This window comes from Danio rerio, chromosome 5 (genome assembly GCF_049306965.1).
Source record: "Danio rerio strain Tuebingen ecotype United States chromosome 5, GRCz12tu, whole genome shotgun sequence".
Classification (NCBI taxonomy): Eukaryota; Metazoa; Chordata; class Actinopteri; order Cypriniformes; family Danionidae; genus Danio; species Danio rerio.
Genome location: NC_133180.1, coordinates 70,316,393 through 70,333,749, shown reverse-complemented (window position 1 = coordinate 70,333,749; position 17,357 = coordinate 70,316,393). Strand labels below are relative to the sequence as shown.

The following is a 17,357-nucleotide window of genomic DNA, read 5'->3' as shown; positions in this document are numbered from 1 at the left end:
ATTTTTGAGTGTCTCTTCTTTAATGCATCATCTGAAGAAGAAAAAAAGCAGCAATCAGAACACATCTTAGTCATTCATAGAAATAAGTTTATTTCAAAGCAGTGAGCAGGCTAAAAAAAAAAAAGATAATAATCCAAGTCTTCTTTTATCATCTGACATAGAACGTTAGATAATACGCATTTCGTGTAGGTGGTAAAATGAGTGCGTCTGGTCCACCATGAAATAGAGTAATGCAGCAATTAACAGAGATTGACTGTAAAGATCTTATTAGCACTGGGAGGTTCCAGTGGATGGTGGATCTTTCGAGGATTTTGTACTCATTTCTTGGAACAGGCTTCGAGGGGCAGCCCAATGTCTTTCCCACGCAACTTAAGGCCTAAAAATTTAAACAGAGAAAAATGATGTTATTAATTATATCAGGGGTTCCCAAACTTTTCAGCACGCGACCCCTAAAATAACAATACCAGTGACTCGCGACCCCCAATATCCTCTGAGGTGGTTATAAATACAGAAAACTTGCATGCAATGGCGCGCACACACACACACACACACACACACACACACACACACACACACACACACACACACACACACACACACACACACACACACACACACACACACACACACAAATAGACCAAAGTCTATTCTTCGTTTAATTTTTTTTTTTTTGGATGTGAGTGCTGTAAATGGGCCAGAAAGTTTAACCTGGTGTTATAAAATCAATCTGCTGCATCTGACGCTATTGTCTTTAATATAATGTAATTACCCCAGGGGTCGCAATCCAATAGAACTAGTAAATAAGCTACTATAGTAACTATAAACGACTGTTTTTTTCTCTTCAGTTGGTTATGGATAAAATATGGTAAGTCTTATGGCCTAATAATAATAATAAGTAGATTTTTGGAAATCACCAGGCGACCCCCCTTCATTGTTCTGCGACCCCTCAAGGGGTCCCGACCCTTACTTTGAGAACCACTGCATTATATGTTATTCGATGTATATTTATTAAGAACTTTGTAGTATCTACTAATAAGGAAGGTGCAGCAATTTAAAGATTATTTTACTCAACCTTCATTAAATAGATCAAAAGTGACTTCAAAAACATTATAAAACAAAAGATTTCAATTTTAAATATCTGTTAGTATTGAACTCTCTATTTAAAAAAAAAACTTAAAAATGAGCAACAATAATTAGCATATCGGAATACCCTCCTTGACAAAAGTCTTATTATCTGTCCAAGTTTTAGGAACAACAAATAATAACTTGACTTATAGTTGACCATTTGATATCAGAAGTGTCTTATATGAAAGGCAAAGACCTCTAGATTATGCTTATTTTACCAAAATATAGTATGATCATGCCTTGAGTTTTAATTATTTAATTAGGACAGTACGGTCTGACTTTCCTTAGACAAAAGTCTTGTCACTTAACAGAAATAATGTACAGCATAGAATATACAGTCATGCTGCAGTGGAAAAAGAATGAATATTGTGTCTGACTCCCATGAGCTTAGAGGACTGCATCCATACATCTCTGCAATGACTCAAATCACTTATTAATAAAGTAATAGAGTGGCAAAGGAAGCATTATTGCAGGACTCCCAGAGTTCATCAAGATTCTTTGGATTCATCTTTGATGCCTCCTCCCTCTTACCAAATACATGCTCAATAATGTTCATGTCTGGTGACTGGGCTGGCCAATCCTGGAGCAGCTTGACCTTCTTTAAGGTCTTCTTTTCCTGAAGTATGAGAAGGAGCGCTATCCTGCTGGAGAATTTGCCCTCTCCTGTGGTTTGTAATGTAATGGGCAGCACAAATGTCTTGACACATCAGGCTGTTGATGTTGCCATCCACTCTGCAGATCTCACGCATGCCCCCATACTGAATGTAACCCCAAACCAAGATTTTTCCTTCACCAAACTTAATTTCTGTGAAAATCTTGGATCCATGCAGGTTCCAGTAGGTCTTCTGCAGTATTTGTGATGATCTGGATGCAGTTCAACAAATGATTCATCAGAAAAATCTGCCTTCAGCCACTTTTCCAAATGATCAACTAGAAGTTATTATTTGTTGCTCTTACAACTGGGATTGACGACAAGACTTTAGTCAGGTATAGATTCTGAAGAATCATGTGACAGTAAAGACCAGAGTAATGATGCTGTAAATTCACATTTACAATTAGTAAGACTAAATGATCTTTTTTAAAAAACAGCCATTATATTAATATACAATTTCCTGACAGCTTGTACCACCTGACCAAAGTAGGTTTATTTAGACGGATAGCATTACCAGAGAAACACATCATTTCCTGTTTGCACATATGAACAGCTCATTACATGAAGTAAAACATTAGGAAATTTGGCCAATTTTAACAGCACGATTGCAGCTTATCTTTATTTTCCTCATGTTATCGTTGTTTTCTCATTTGGCTTGAGTCCAAAAGCATTGAATGTGTGATAAAGGATGATAGAATGACCATAAATATATGGTTATAAATGAAAATAAGACATGATGATAATAATATTCAAGTAATATCATACAAGCTAAAGAGCCGTGTTCCCAGAGTATATACTCCAGATCAACAAACGAAGTTACCTTAACGTTTTAGACATTAACTATTTTATTATTATTTTTAGTTATGAATAGGAGTACTTAGAATGAACGTACTTGTACATCTGCCATGTTGTCAATAACACATGAGAATAGTCTAACATTGCCCTTTGCACAGCACTCTTCTGCAACTTTATCTCTTGTTTTGGTGTGTTATTCTATTACTCTGGGTTTTTCCTGCATGGAGTAATGTGTACTTTATTATTGAAACTGAATTTATATTAAATCGCACAGCCCTAGCTTCGAGACATTTTGAAGGTCCTCAATGTGGAGGCAGTTCTAATACCTATGCTATTCATGGAGACAGTCAGAAGTTTCTGTACAGCGCATTGGTCACCTGGGGCCTCATGTACGAAGACTTGCGTGGAAATCATACTAAAACATTGCGTACGCAGAAAAAAATTCAGATGTATGAAACACTGCGTACGCCGAATATTACGCATATTCTTTTGTACATCTGAATGAACGTGAAACTGAGCGCAACATGCACGAGCACAAAACCCCTCCCTGCCTCCTCCCCCGTATGAATATGCTAATGACTTCACTTTGGCAAAACCCAACGAAAAAGCAAAGGCAAAAGCAAGCAAAAAGAGAAACTTTGAACAGAATGTGAATTGGAGGTGCTGCTTTCGGAGGTAGACCAGAGAAAAGCGGTGTTATTTGCAAGTTTGTTCTCCGGAATAAACAACAAAAGAAAAAAATAGAGTGGGAGAGTTTAGCTGATGCGGTTAACACAGTTGGGTCTGAACATCGCACTGAGTGAATAAAAAAAGAAATAGTGTGGTTTATAGGTGTAAAATGTTGCAATGCCCTTAACAGTCTCAGTGGCGCAGCTCGTAAGATGCATGTCAACATGTTTTGACACAATCGAGCATGAACTCGGTTCGAATCCAGCGTCTGATGAACTCTTTCTTCTTTTTTCCCCCACTACATATCAGATTTTGCCTACTATTTATCACGAGAAAGACAAGTTGGAATCATTAATAAGTTTGTGCATCATATTTTATTTGCACATTTATTGAATGGAAATGTTTCTGATTCACGCATGCAAATTCATCTTCAGATAGTGTCTTTATAGCAATGTGCGTGCGTTAGATAGCTCAGATTACATTGGGAAAACAGGCGACCGCTGCAAATTGCGCTTTTATGTTTAGCTGGTCAACTGTATAGTATGGAAACCTTATATACCTGCTAGATGAACCCGTCTCATACAGCTGCCATTGCAAGGCTCAGACACTTTGTAGAGAGGAATTTAACACAACTGCCTCTAGGAGTCGCCAATGGAAATAAAACAGACACGCACAAAAAATGTGCGTACGCCAGCCAAGAAGCTGCCGTGGAGCTGCGCACATTCCCACGTTCAGTTCATCGTTAGTAAATCCAAACGTGAGCGATTCTGAGCGTGAAACCTGGCGTACGCAAAGTTTTTGTGCTTACGCAGCGTTGATACATGAGGCCCCTGTTGTTTTTAATGGGGTATATACACACAGACTTTAGATTTTCAGTCAGCCAGCCCAAGCGCTTCCGGTGACAACAGCCATTCCGATAGCGCCATTACAAAATCCCCATGTTTAAGGTGCAATTTCTTTATAAATCATCAATCTTCACTGCCTGATTGATATACAATATATGCGAGTTCAAAGAAGCACTGCATTAAGTTCCATTTTTTTCATGCCATGTCTTTAAAATTTGCCAATTTATTTAACCATTGTATTTTCAATAGAGTTTCTGCAGTAGCCTGCTGCTTCACACAGAACTTGTGTTTACACAGCTTTTCATCTCGTTTTACGCCTCAATAACTAAATGAATGCTTAAGGGTGCTTTCACACCTAGACTTTTGTTTCAGAAGCTGGCGCATTTCCCCAGTTAGCGTGGTTCGTTTGGCATATGTGAAACCAGCAATCGCACTCGCATCCGCGCTAAAACAATCGGTCCGAGATCGCCTGAATGAGGTTGTCTCGACTTGATTGAAACGAACTCTGGAACAGATTGATTATAGTAAGAAAGCAATACGATCCAATGAACGAGGCTATAACATCGTGTATTATGGATATGTAATAGGTTTATATGGCTATATGAAGAGAGAATGAGTAGGGCGGGATATCTTAGTTCCTATCGACAAGTGTGTGTTTCATGTCGAATATAAAAGTGAAAGTCTGTATGTGTGAACAGGCCCTTTTTGAAAATACCGGTAAATTAATTCCAGCAATTTTCCTTAAAGAGAAGTTGTAACATTACCAGTAATTTGCTGGAATGCTGTGTGAATGCAGAAGGATAACTGCCGGAAAGAGTGTGCTCACGACTAGAACGTGCTGACGTAAGCCGTCTAATTTAGCCAATCAGAACACTCAGACGCATTCACACCTGCGCGGTTTAGGAAAATAAAAACCTTTTATATTTTTCCAGACACATTTACCCGTTAGATGTTAGGTAGATAACGTTTCTATGTTCCTTCTTAATGCCAACTGTTTAAAAATATATTGATAAAATGCTTATAATAAACCGCTGTTTGTCTACCTTCAAGACGTGTGTGCACATGAAGGAGCGGGTGAGCTTCAGCACACACACACAATATGTACATATCAACATGCGAAAGTGTTCCTCCATACGTTTTCATATAAGATGTTCACAATACTTATAATGTAGTCAAGTGTGTAAACATTTAGCTGTGGTTCACGTTTCTGCCTTTGGATGTCTCACAAAGCAGCTGCATGAATGCTAAAGCTTTAAATAAAAGTGAAACCATCAAGAAAATGTCGACCCCTTCTTTGTTTACAAATAAAAGTGCAGCCGTTTACAGGTCATTTCTGGATAATGATGTCAGAATTTACTGGTATTTTGGAATGGATGCGTGTATGATCTTTTCCTGAAAAATTCCAGAACGTCTGTGCCTGTGTGAACATCTTTTTTATGAATTTACCGGTAAAGTCGTTCCGAAAATTTACGGATATTTACCGGTATTACTTTGTGAAAGGGGTTTATAATGTCTTTTTGCTCATCGTCATAAATTAAAATAGGGATGCATGACAGCTGAGAGACTATGAAATAAACCGTGGAACCAGTGTGAGGAGAGTTTACTCGCACGTAACTTGTTTTATCTATTTTGGTCCATTTACCAACTTTGGAGAGTGAAAGCGAACCGCACCAAGAAGAACAAAGTGCAACATTGTTCCTATTTTTATCTGTTTTAGGGTGCTTTCACACCTATGAATCGATTCAGTTGTTCCGAAACAGAGATTACAAATGTTACATTGTTGCTCTTTGCTCTTGGAGCGGTTCGCTTTCACACTGCAAAGTTTCTTATCGGACCAAAAGAGCTAAAACAAGTCACGTGCGACTGCGAGTAAACTCTCCTTACATTGGTCAGTGTCAGGGTTTATTTTGCAGCGTGACGCTAAGCTGTCAGGAGAGGTGGTGGTTTGGTGGTGATTGACAGGGTGCGCGTGCGCGACGTGTCTGAGGAGAGATGCGGTGGGGAGGGGTGAGAAGGGTGCGTGATGATGCCTATTTGAGGACCGGGAGGGAGACGCGAGATTACCGGGAGATTATCACTCGTTTGCGAGCATGCGGAGACTTGCGAAACTTCCCGCCATACTCATAATTCTCTCTTCATACAGCCGTATGCCTATTACATATCCATAAAACACTGTGATATAACCGCGCTCGGATCGGATCGCTTTCTCACTGCAATCGAACCGCTCCAGGGTTAGTTTCAATTGAGCCAAGACCACCTCATTCAAGCGATCTCGGAGCGATTACTTTGGCGCGGAACAGAGCGCGATTGCCCTGTTCACATATGCCAAACGAACCGCGCTAACTGGGCAAAGGAGATATGTTCCAAAACAAAAGTGTAGGTGTGAAAGCACCCTTAGAACAAAACCATCTATTTACAGGTGTGAAAGCACCCTAAGTCTATTTAAATGTCTATTTTAATTACATGACAACACTGACTCTGTAAAAAGAACCTTATTAAATTGAAAATAATCACATAAATCTTTCACTGGAAGTTTATCAGTGGCTGAAAAACACAAGCTGTGCATATACTGTTGAAGTCAGAATATTAGACCCCCTTTGAATTTTTTTCTTTTTTAAATATTTCCCAAATGATGTTTAACAGAGAAAAGAACATTTTTACAGTATGTCTGATAATATTTTTTCTTCTGGAGAAAGCCTTATTTGTTTGATTTCGGCGAAAATGATTTCGGAGGATAAAAGTAGTTTTTTATTTTTTTAAAAACATTTTAAGGTCAATATTATTTGCCCCTTTAAGCTATAATTTTTTCCGATAGTCTACAGAAGAAACCATCATCATACAATAACTTGCCTAATTACCCTATCCTGCCTAGTTAAGCCTTTAAATGTCACTTTAAGCTGTATAGAAGTATCTTGAAAAACATCTAGTAAAATGTTATTTACGGTCATCATGGCAAAGATAAAATAAATCAGTTATTAGAAATGACTTATTAAAACTAGTATGATTAGAAATGTGCTGAAAAAAAAAATCTCTCTGTTAAACAGAAAGAGGGGGGAGGTAAACGGGGGCTAATAATTCTGACTTCAACCGTAGCCCATTGTGCTTTACAAATAAACAGCCTAGCCTAAGATAATATCATTAAAATAACACAAACTTTATTACAGTAGACAATTAGCTATTGTGACCAAAACAAATAGAAGAAGGATAAAATCCTACCAATGGCTCGCTCGATTTTCCCCATGACCTGATTATTGGGGATAGCCTTCCCACATTCATACTCTGCAATGATCTGTGGCTTCTCGTTAATTTTCTGCAAGAGAAACGCACAATTATATTTCACCACCTCAAAAATAAATGAACCTTACGGTAAGTCTGGCAAACACTCACAGTAGCCAGATCTTTCTGGGTGAGGCCCTTATTCTGCCGGCCCTGCTGGATCACTTTGCCCACTTCAAGTGGCACTCTCTGGTGGCTGAGCTCCTCCGTCTCTCTGTCCAGCTTGGCTGTGTTTTTGGTTACAACATGTTGTTTATTTTGCCCAGCAGCCCCTAAGGAGAAAAAAAAAACAAGATTGTTTACTCAGTGTACTTGCTAGCAATGCTCCAATACTCTATATAATATTGAACTATTTGGTACGATTTCCATGGTTCAAGTACATGGTTTCTACAGGTTTTATGAAATAAAATGTAAGACTTTTTAAGACTATGTGTGAAGGTAAAACCAACTTTACCTCAATGAAATTACCAGCACATTTCACTCCAGTTAGTGATATAAACAGATCTTATATAAAAGGTATGTATTCTTACATTTCTTAGACGTTTCCACAGCTTCTCCCTTTCTCTGAGCAGCAGTCACAGCCTAAAAACAGAGGTTATAACGTTGTTATGTAAACCGAAACTCCATGTAGATCTTTGAACTGTGTTGTTATGATCACACTTATTATGGCCTCCAACAGCACGTTTCACATACTGGCTAATTCTCGAAGTTATACGTTAACATTACTACTCCTTTTACTGTCACATTGATATTTAATGCTTTGGGACACACATTATATCGCATTAGTCGAAGACAAACATTTATAAACAGGTCAAAGCAACAATGTGCTCGTCATACGTGAACTAATCACGTCAGCAAACTATATGTAGCAGAAGCGTGTGAAATACCTGCTTCGACTTGGACTGCGCGGCCGATCCCTTCTTCCTCAAAACGGTCACCGTGTCCCAGTCGCATTCTGCCATGATTTTTGGATGATTTTGTTGTTGTTGTGTGTTTAGAGGTGTTTGATTTTAGGGCAACTGCGGGGCGTTGAAGTTGTCGAGCACGTCCCTTTTTGCTCTTTATGCTAGTGAACTAAACCGGATATACGTCACCGTGTGGGCACATGTCAACAAGCCCCTTTAACGTGAGTAAAGCTTATCGTATTGAGAAGGTGTGGGTTTTAAAATTGTACTGAAAAACGTACAATTTATTATAAGTTTAGATAAATAGTGCGTGTTATGAACGGTCAAAAGCTTTTAATTTGCCATGCGTGGCATCTGACGCAACAACTTGAACGAATTAGCAAAGTTAACGTTAGCTAGTTGTGAATGACAGAAAATAACGTATTATTATATATTAACGTTATAATATTAACGTTTTTATTAGAAATAAGATCACATTTGTTACAGCTTAAAATTAACAAACCACCTATTTTTTTGTAAATAACAACGATTTTAAAATGCTGTAAAAATGTATTAATAATTAAACGAACGTTGTTATTTTTGTCATGTTTTTTGACGAGGTTACATTTATTTTAGAACAACACAATACCAATGTTTTAGCTTCTGAAAAGTGTCTGGAACCCAGATTTATCTATCACAATAAATTAATACATTTGATACTTATTATAGTCTTTCCATTTGTCACTTTCTGAAGAAAAACAAATATTCTCTTTCTTATTTGGAAGAAATGTTATCAGACCTTTATAGAATAAAGCTAATATGAACCCTCAATAAATCCAGTATATCATGAGAGAACATACAGAGAAAGTGGTCTCTTAATTTTCTTTCCATAGCTATTATTATTATTATAACAATCTATTTTCTCTATCATATGATATAGTGTGTGTCATGAATGGTCAAAAGCTTTTAATTTGCCCCTCGTGGCATCTGACTGCATCTGCATCCGCAACAACTTGAATGAATTAGCAAAGTTGTTAGCAAGTTATGAATAACAAGAAATAATACAAATGCAGCAATTTAGTATCTTAGTTCAAGTTAATTTATTGTTTTTAATAGGAATAAAATATTAGTTTGTTTATATCCGTTTAAAGAAAATAAACCACATTAGGGTTGTAACGGTATGAATTTTTCACGGTATGATAATCGTCTAAAACAATACCACGGTTTGACGGTTTCGCGGTATACGGTATGTTACAAAATAATAGAACAGTGAAGCAAATTTGACTTTTTTCAAATAATATATTTTTAGTTACTATAAACAACACCACTTACAATGAACAAATAAAAATAAGAAAATAATAAATAATGTGTCAAAGTCCAAATAAACATGGTGCAAATCCTCAGTAAAAAAATAGATATAAATATTTACTATACTATAAATAGTTACATAACGAAACTAGATTAAATATGGAACATCCTTAGGTTTTATGTGCCAGCATGGATATGGTTGTCTATGGATATGGATATGGTTGTCTGCAATGCAGACAAACAGCTGCATCTTCATTTGCGTCTTTTGAAAACAGCAAGAGCAGCAGTTCGTCTTTGCTGTGTCACTGTTTTGTCATGTTTCTGTGCTGCTGTGCATGCAAAAGTACTTAGTATGAGAATTATTTCATGCAAAACTTTTTTTTTGCGTTTTATTTAGCCGCGCATAAATGTATGCCTATCTCTCATTCCGTGTTGTTCAAAAAGCTTGTTTCTCAATATGCGTTCTTCAGCGGTCTTGTGTCCTCGTGAAACGTCATCATCAGCTGCCTAAGTTCAGTTCCAATACTCAAGACCGCAAGTACGGAGGACGCGTGAAACTTCCCGGATGTGTTCTTGATATCGAGGACGCACCGATGCAGACTTCAACAGCGAGCTCGCTCTGGAAGTCCCAGAAGTCATTGCGACTGGAGGTGGGAAGCGCAGCATTTTATTTAGATTTATTATTAAAGTTCAGAGATATTACTTATTTACCTCAGGAGTTTCCCTAAATGAAACGGTGAAGGTAAACATTAACATGAACATCTTAATAAAGGAATAAACACATTAATTGTGTTTGTTTGATGAAATTCGTATTAAAATTTGTTTTATTTATAATGTGCAGAGTATATTTATAATGTTTTTATGCAAAGTATATATTTTGAAGAGGGGGGAAACAATAAATCGTTGTATGAAGGCTGTAATGTTTAATTAATTTCCATTTAAAACGCGTGAAGGTCACATGACCATCAGGAAGAACGCAGCATCCCATTTCTCAAAGGACGCGTTCTCTGCCCTCGCGGTCTCCTGAGTTCGTTCTTCCGAGGACAGCTGGCAAGACCGCACTCTACAAGAACGCAAGTCCATTCTCTGCGTTCTTGGAATTGAGAAACAGCCTTGGTCCACAAACAAAAGCGAAACCTATGCTTATTGGTTGTGATATAGCGAGTTTGAACCAATCTGGGCATGGAGGAGGAACAATGCATCAATGTATCATGTCTGATTTGTCCGGAGACACAGAGACGAGCGTTTCTTTGTCAAATCAGCGTTGTCAAATGTTGATGACGTAACCGCACTGATTCCGGAGCCTCTGAAAGTCCGCGAATGTGGGGTCCGACCAAGATGGCGCTCTAACAACAAGCGGATCGATGTGCTCTGTAAGCTCAAACATTGTAATTGGCAAGTAGTGTTATTAGTTGAAAGCTATTTTACTCTGTGCAAAGAGAGAATATAATATAAATACTACAGAATTAGTCCCTGTTTGTGATAAGATGGGTAAATCGGAGAAAAGGAAGAACAAAAACGTGTCTCTGGGGACAGCTAACGCTGCTAATGTTAGCAGTAACGTGAGTGAAACGATGGGAGCCTCATGTAGTTATGAAACGGAAAAATTACACAATTATTCAAAAATTAGTGTGGACTTTGACGAATTTATGATGTGTGAGGAAGAATTCCCTGCACTTCCAGAAACTCCATGCAAATCACCTGCTACAAAACAACGGAAAACTGAAAGTTCGGAGGTTGCCATTCTCTCCCAACTCGGAGCTCTTTCTCAATTAATAAACACCCGTTCTGATGCTTTAGAAAATGTGATCGGAGAAAACACAAGAGCGATTACCTCCATGAAGGACGTAATTAATGAAAATACAAAACAAATTACAAGTGTGAAAGAAGCTATCGAATTTGTGAGTGCTGAGGTTAACCATCTGAAAAACAAGTATGGAGTGATGGAATCCACACTGAATAAGGTAGAGGAAACGTGCGTGGGACACGACCGAAGGCTGTCACAGTTAGAAAGTTACTCGCGGCGGTGGAATCTCAGGATGCACGGCATTCCGGAAAATGAAAGAGAGGATGTTCGTGGTAGGGTTATAGACGTTTGTCAGCATCTCTTACCAGAGGACAAGGACAGACTCTCCAGCGCCGTCGACACTGTACACCGGTTAGGTCGCAAGCAACCAAACAAGAACAGAGGAATTATTCTACAATTTGCTTCCCGTTTCTTTCGCGATGCTGTTTGGCGTGCAGCAAAGGACTCTGCCTTTTTGCGCGAAAATAACATTAAAATATCAGAAGACTTATCCCTTGCAGATAAAGAAAGAAGAAACAAACTATGGCCAGCAGTGGAGAAAGCAAGAAAAGATAATAAACGAGCATACTTCATCGGAAGTAGGGCTTTCGTAGAGGGAAACGAAATATTCCCTCCTGCTTGAGACTTTACATGGGAAGGTGTGTGATGTTAATATTAAGTTGGTTAAAAAAAAATGTCTTTTTGTTAAATTGATGGCCTTTTTAGGACAATTAAAACTGATTTAATAGTTTACTTCGCTAATTTCTTATTTTCACACAGTTAAGCCAATAGTAAAGGGGTATTTTACAAAAAGGGCCTCAATTTAGAATTTGACTTCACAATTTTATTTATTTATTCTTTTTTCTTACTTTTCTATTAACACACCTGAAAAAAAAATATCACTGAATATAGTCTATAAAAACTTTATGGGCTAAAGTAAAATTGTTCAACTGAGTAGCTTCTATACTTAAGTAATTTAATCTGATTTACAAAACATTTTTTGTTCTTTGATGTAAAATTTATGCACCTTAATTAACACTACATTATTTTTATAGTTCATATAGAGTTTGCAGTTCTCATCGTTCTGAATGTAGCTTTGCAAATCCTTTTTTTGAGAATAATCTAGTTTAATATTCTAGGTTATATCTTTGTTATGTCTCTTTCTATAATTTCATTTAATACACGAGGGTTAAGAAATACTCTAAAAAGAAAAGCTATATTTTTGTATATGAAAAAGTTTAAAACTGATTTTTGTTTTTTGCAAGAATGTCATTCTGTAAAAGAGGACTATAATTTTTGGAGATCTCAGTGGGGTTTAGATTTATGGATGGCTCATGGTACAAACAAATCAGCTGGTGTTTGCATCCTTAAAAATCAATTTAATGGGAAAATTATTTGCTCTGAATGTGACTCAAATGGCCATTATATTTGTCTTGTAACTGAAATATCCAAATCAATGTTTATCATTGTTAATATTTATGGGTTTAATCAACAAAAAGAAAATGAAAAACTTCTTGATCTAATAGAACAACACATTTTGAAATTACTTACTAAATACCCAAATGCTTTTTTAATCCTTGGCGGAGATTTTAATGTTGCATTGGATAATAGGTTAGACAGATGGCCTCCAAAATCACCTGATAACTCAAATCTTTATTTTAAAACTTTCATTGAACGATTCTGTTTAGTTGATAATTGGAGAGACACTCATCCTAATCAAAAATGTTTCACATGGGGAAATAACTCTCTTTCCAGACAATCCCGTATAGATTTGTGGCTTATCTCAAGAGATTTAAATAAGGCTAATTCAGACATTATTCCATCACCCTTTTCTGATCACAGATGCATCTCGATAACTATTCCTTTTTCAGAAACTGCCAACTTATGTAGAATCAATTCTTACTGGAAATTGAATTGTTCATTGCTTAACTATAAAGAAGTAAATGAAAAAATCGAATTTATAATTTGCAAGTACTGGAAAAAAGCAAACGAGGAAAATGTTTTTGGAAAGAATTGGGAGTTAGCAAAATATGAAATCGGAAAGTTTTTAAGAACATTTAGCAGTAAATTAGCGAAAGAAAGAAAAGAAAATGAAAATATTATAATATGCAAAATTTCTGATTTTCTATCTAAAACTATTTTGTCTGATAGTGAAAAGGTTGAATATACCCATTATCAAAATAAATTAGATCAAATCTATCAGGAAAAAGCAGAGGGAGCATTTATTAGATCACGGAAGAGATGGTTGGAAGAAGGTGAGCAGAATTCTTCTTATTTTTTTAGATTGGAAAAGCAACAACAGCAAAAAAATCTAATTGAAAAACTTATAATTAATCAATCAATATGTGAAGACCAGAAGACTATTGCTAATTTTTGTGCTAAGTTTTATAATGATTTGTACACCTCTAAATTTAATAAACAAAATGCTTTAGATTTTTTCGAAACATTATCTTGTGTAAAAAAATTGGAGAATGCTGATCAGGCTTTTCTTGAAGCTCCAATCACATTAACAGAAGTTGAAGAAGCAATTAAATCATTAAAACGGAATAAATCTCCTGGCACTGATGGTTTCATTTCAGAATTTTACCATATGTTTAGTAAAAATATTGCTCCCTTCTTGTTAAGTGTTTATAAGGAAAGTACAGATAACTCTTTTCTCCCACCTACTTTATGCCAAGGTTTGATTACGCTAATCCCCAAACCAAATAAAGATCGAAATTTATTAGATAATTGGCGTCCAATAACTTTGTTGAACAACGACTACAAAATAATTGCTATAGTTTTAGCTAAAAGATTAAAAGTAATTTTACCTTCTATTATTGATGAAACTCAGTCAGGCTTTATGCCAAATAGACATATATCTAATAACATAAGATTAATTTTAGATATCCTAGACTATTCTGATATGATTGATGGAGACAGTTTCATATTTTTTTTGGATTATTATAAAGCCTTTGACACTTTAGAACATGGTTTTTTATTTCAAGCGCTTAAAGAAATTGGGTTTGGTGTTACTTTTTGTAAAATGATTAAAATGTTATATAAAAACATAAATAGCTCTATTAAGTTAAGCAGTGGTACTTCCCCAAGATTTTTTTTACATAGTGGAGTAAGGCAGGGATGCCCAGTATCACCTTATTTGTTTTTAATTGCAGTACAGTTTCTTAATTTACATATCAAAAGGAGTAATTTAAAAGGAATTACTATTGGAAGTACAGAGTTAATTATAAGTCAACTAGCAGATGATACAACATTGTTTTTAAAAGATTCATCTCAAGTGGCGGCTGCATTAAATACTCTACAAACATTTTCCAATGCATCTGGTTTAAATCTTAATTTAAATAAATGTGAATTACTTCCCATTAAAAATTGTGGTGTTTCCTCAATTTGTGGAGTAGCTGTTAAAAACTCAGTATCTTACCTTGGCATAAATATAACTAACGATAAAAATAGATGTGATGCTAACTTTAATCCAATTGTTGCAAAAACTAAAAGAAAATTGAATAGTTGGCTTCAAAGAGATCTGTCTATTAAAGGAAGAATTTTGCTCACCAAAGCAGAGGGCCTGTCTCGTCTTTCTTATGCAGCTCAATCTCTGTACGTAGATAAGCCTACATGCAAACTAATTGATAAAACTTTAACAGACTTTGTCTGGAAAAATAAATGCCACTATATGAAAAAGACTGTTATAATAAATTCGTATAATAAAGGAGGTCTTAACTGTATTGATTTCTGCTCTTCAAATTATACTTTCAAAATTAATTGGCTTAACCAGTATCTACATAAAGAAGACTCAATTTGGAATATTTTCCCAAAACAGGTATTTTCTATTGTTGGAGGCATTAAGTTTTTATTGATGTGTAATTATAACATAACCAAAATTCCTGTTAAACTTTCAAATTTCCATCAACAAGTACTTCTGGCCTGGACTTTAATTTATAAACATAATTTTACTCCTCACACATTTTCTATTTGGAATAACCAAAATATTTTATATAAAAATAAATCTTTGTTTTTCAGTGATTGGTTTAACAACGGTTTGCTTTTAGTTAGTCAGTTATTTAACAACAGAGGTTTTTTAATGAATTACTTTGAATTTATTTCCGAGTATAACATACCAGTAAGTCCAAAAAATTTCGCCATTGTTATGGGAGCTATAACATCAGGAATTACTATGCTCTTCAAAAGTACCATTCATCTCACTCCTAAAAAATTGTACCTTTCTGATCCGACAGAAACATTTGTGGGTAAAATTTGTTTTTCAAACAAAAAAGATAGAAATTACAAAATTAGATCTCTTTTTATTGAAAAAGTTGCTACATTGTCCCCTGTAATCTCTTATTGGAATAATATCTATAGAGATTTGATATGGGAAAAAATATGGTCTTTGCAACAAAAATATTTTCTCACCAACAAGGTCAAAGAGGTGTCTTTTAAATTGATCAACAAATTTTATCCTATAAAACAATTTTTGAAAAAGTTTAATTCTAATATTGATGTAAAATGTTCATTTTGTCAATTTCATACTGAAACTGTTATTCATTTATTTTGGGAGTGTAATTATGCTGTACAATTTTGGAAACATATTGGATTATTTATTAATGATAATATACAACAAGATGTTTCTGTTACTTTTAAAGAAATTGTTTTTGGTTATTATGAATCTGCCCCTACTAAGAGAAATGCTTGTTTTGTTATAAATTTAATTTATTTTCTTTGTAAATTCCATATCCACAAATGCAAATTTACTAATACTAAACCATATTTTCCTGTGTTTTTGCAAGAATTTATTCATTATATACAATTAATTTCATTATCTAAAAATAAGAAAGCAAACAGAACTATTTCATTTTGTAATGACTTTAATTTATGTACTGTTCTTGATTCTTAAATGTCTTACCCTCAAGTTTATATCATGTTCTTTATTTTTATTTTATTTTTCTGTCTTTCTCTCTCATATCTCTTTTCATTGACAATGTAATTCATATTCTGCATTGTAAACAAATATTGTTACAAACTTGTCAACTGTTTTTTTTGCAAAAAAAAAAAAAAAAAAAAAAAAGAAAAAAAAAAAAAAAAGAAAGTCCGCGAATGTTATGTGATACAGCACTGGAAAGCTGAGATTCTCTTCTTTATGCCAATCTTTGAATTGTATGAATCGGATCAGCGGATCAAAAGTTATTAAACATTTAAGAGCAATACTTATTTTTAGCCGCGGGCGGCTGTCTCGGTCTTTAAGGGTTAAAACCGTTGATATGCAATTGTTCATGGTATGATAATCGTGCACGTTCAAATCGTGGTAAACCGTCATACCGGTATATTGTTACAACCCTAAACCACATACATTTTTTTGTCAACAACATTAAAAAAGATTTCAAAGTGCTGTAAAACAAATATAGATTATTATATGAACGTTGTTATTTTTGTCATATTTTCTGACGAGGTTACATTTATTTTAGGACAACACAATACCAATGTTTTTGCTTCTGAAATTTATCTATCACAACAAATGATTACATTTGTTATTCATTATAGTTTTACCAGTTGTAACTTTTTGGAGAAAAACAAATATTCTCTTTTTCATTTGGAATAAATGTTATCAGACCTTAGCTAATATTAACCCGAAATAAATCCAGTACATGCTGAGAGAACATACAGAGAAAGTGATATTTTAATTTTCTTTCCATAGCTATTATTATTATAACAATCTATTTTTCTTTATCATATGATGTTTTTACCATGTTTCACAACACTTTGTTTCATCTTGTATTTTTAGGCATTTTCTAATCGTAATCCTAAAGAACAGTAGTATATCTGTTTGACCAAATTCAACTTTAATACTTTTTTAAGCCTTTCAAAGAATTTAGCTTAATCTGCGATGGAATCCAGCTTAAATGAACTTTGATAAATGACCAAGATGTGTTAGGAACTGAGTTGTTTCAAAGTCCCTTTAAGGCAAGTCTTATCCCTTGGCAGCCATCGTTTTTACCACCTTTCTAACATGAAAATCAAAGTCC

At 35.2% G+C, this 17,357-nt stretch overlaps 1 protein-coding gene across 1 annotated transcript; it reads right to left on the bottom strand.

Moving 5' to 3' along the window:
• Positions 1–8,418, bottom strand: edf1 (endothelial differentiation-related factor 1). The gene is given in 5 exon segments (NM_200745.1): positions 1–376; positions 7,303–7,396; positions 7,474–7,634; positions 7,893–7,944; positions 8,250–8,418. Coding segments are annotated over 5 exon segments (441 nt in total). The 5' UTR covers positions 8,325–8,418; the 3' UTR covers positions 1–317.
• Positions 8,419–17,357: the final 8,939 nt, after the last annotated feature.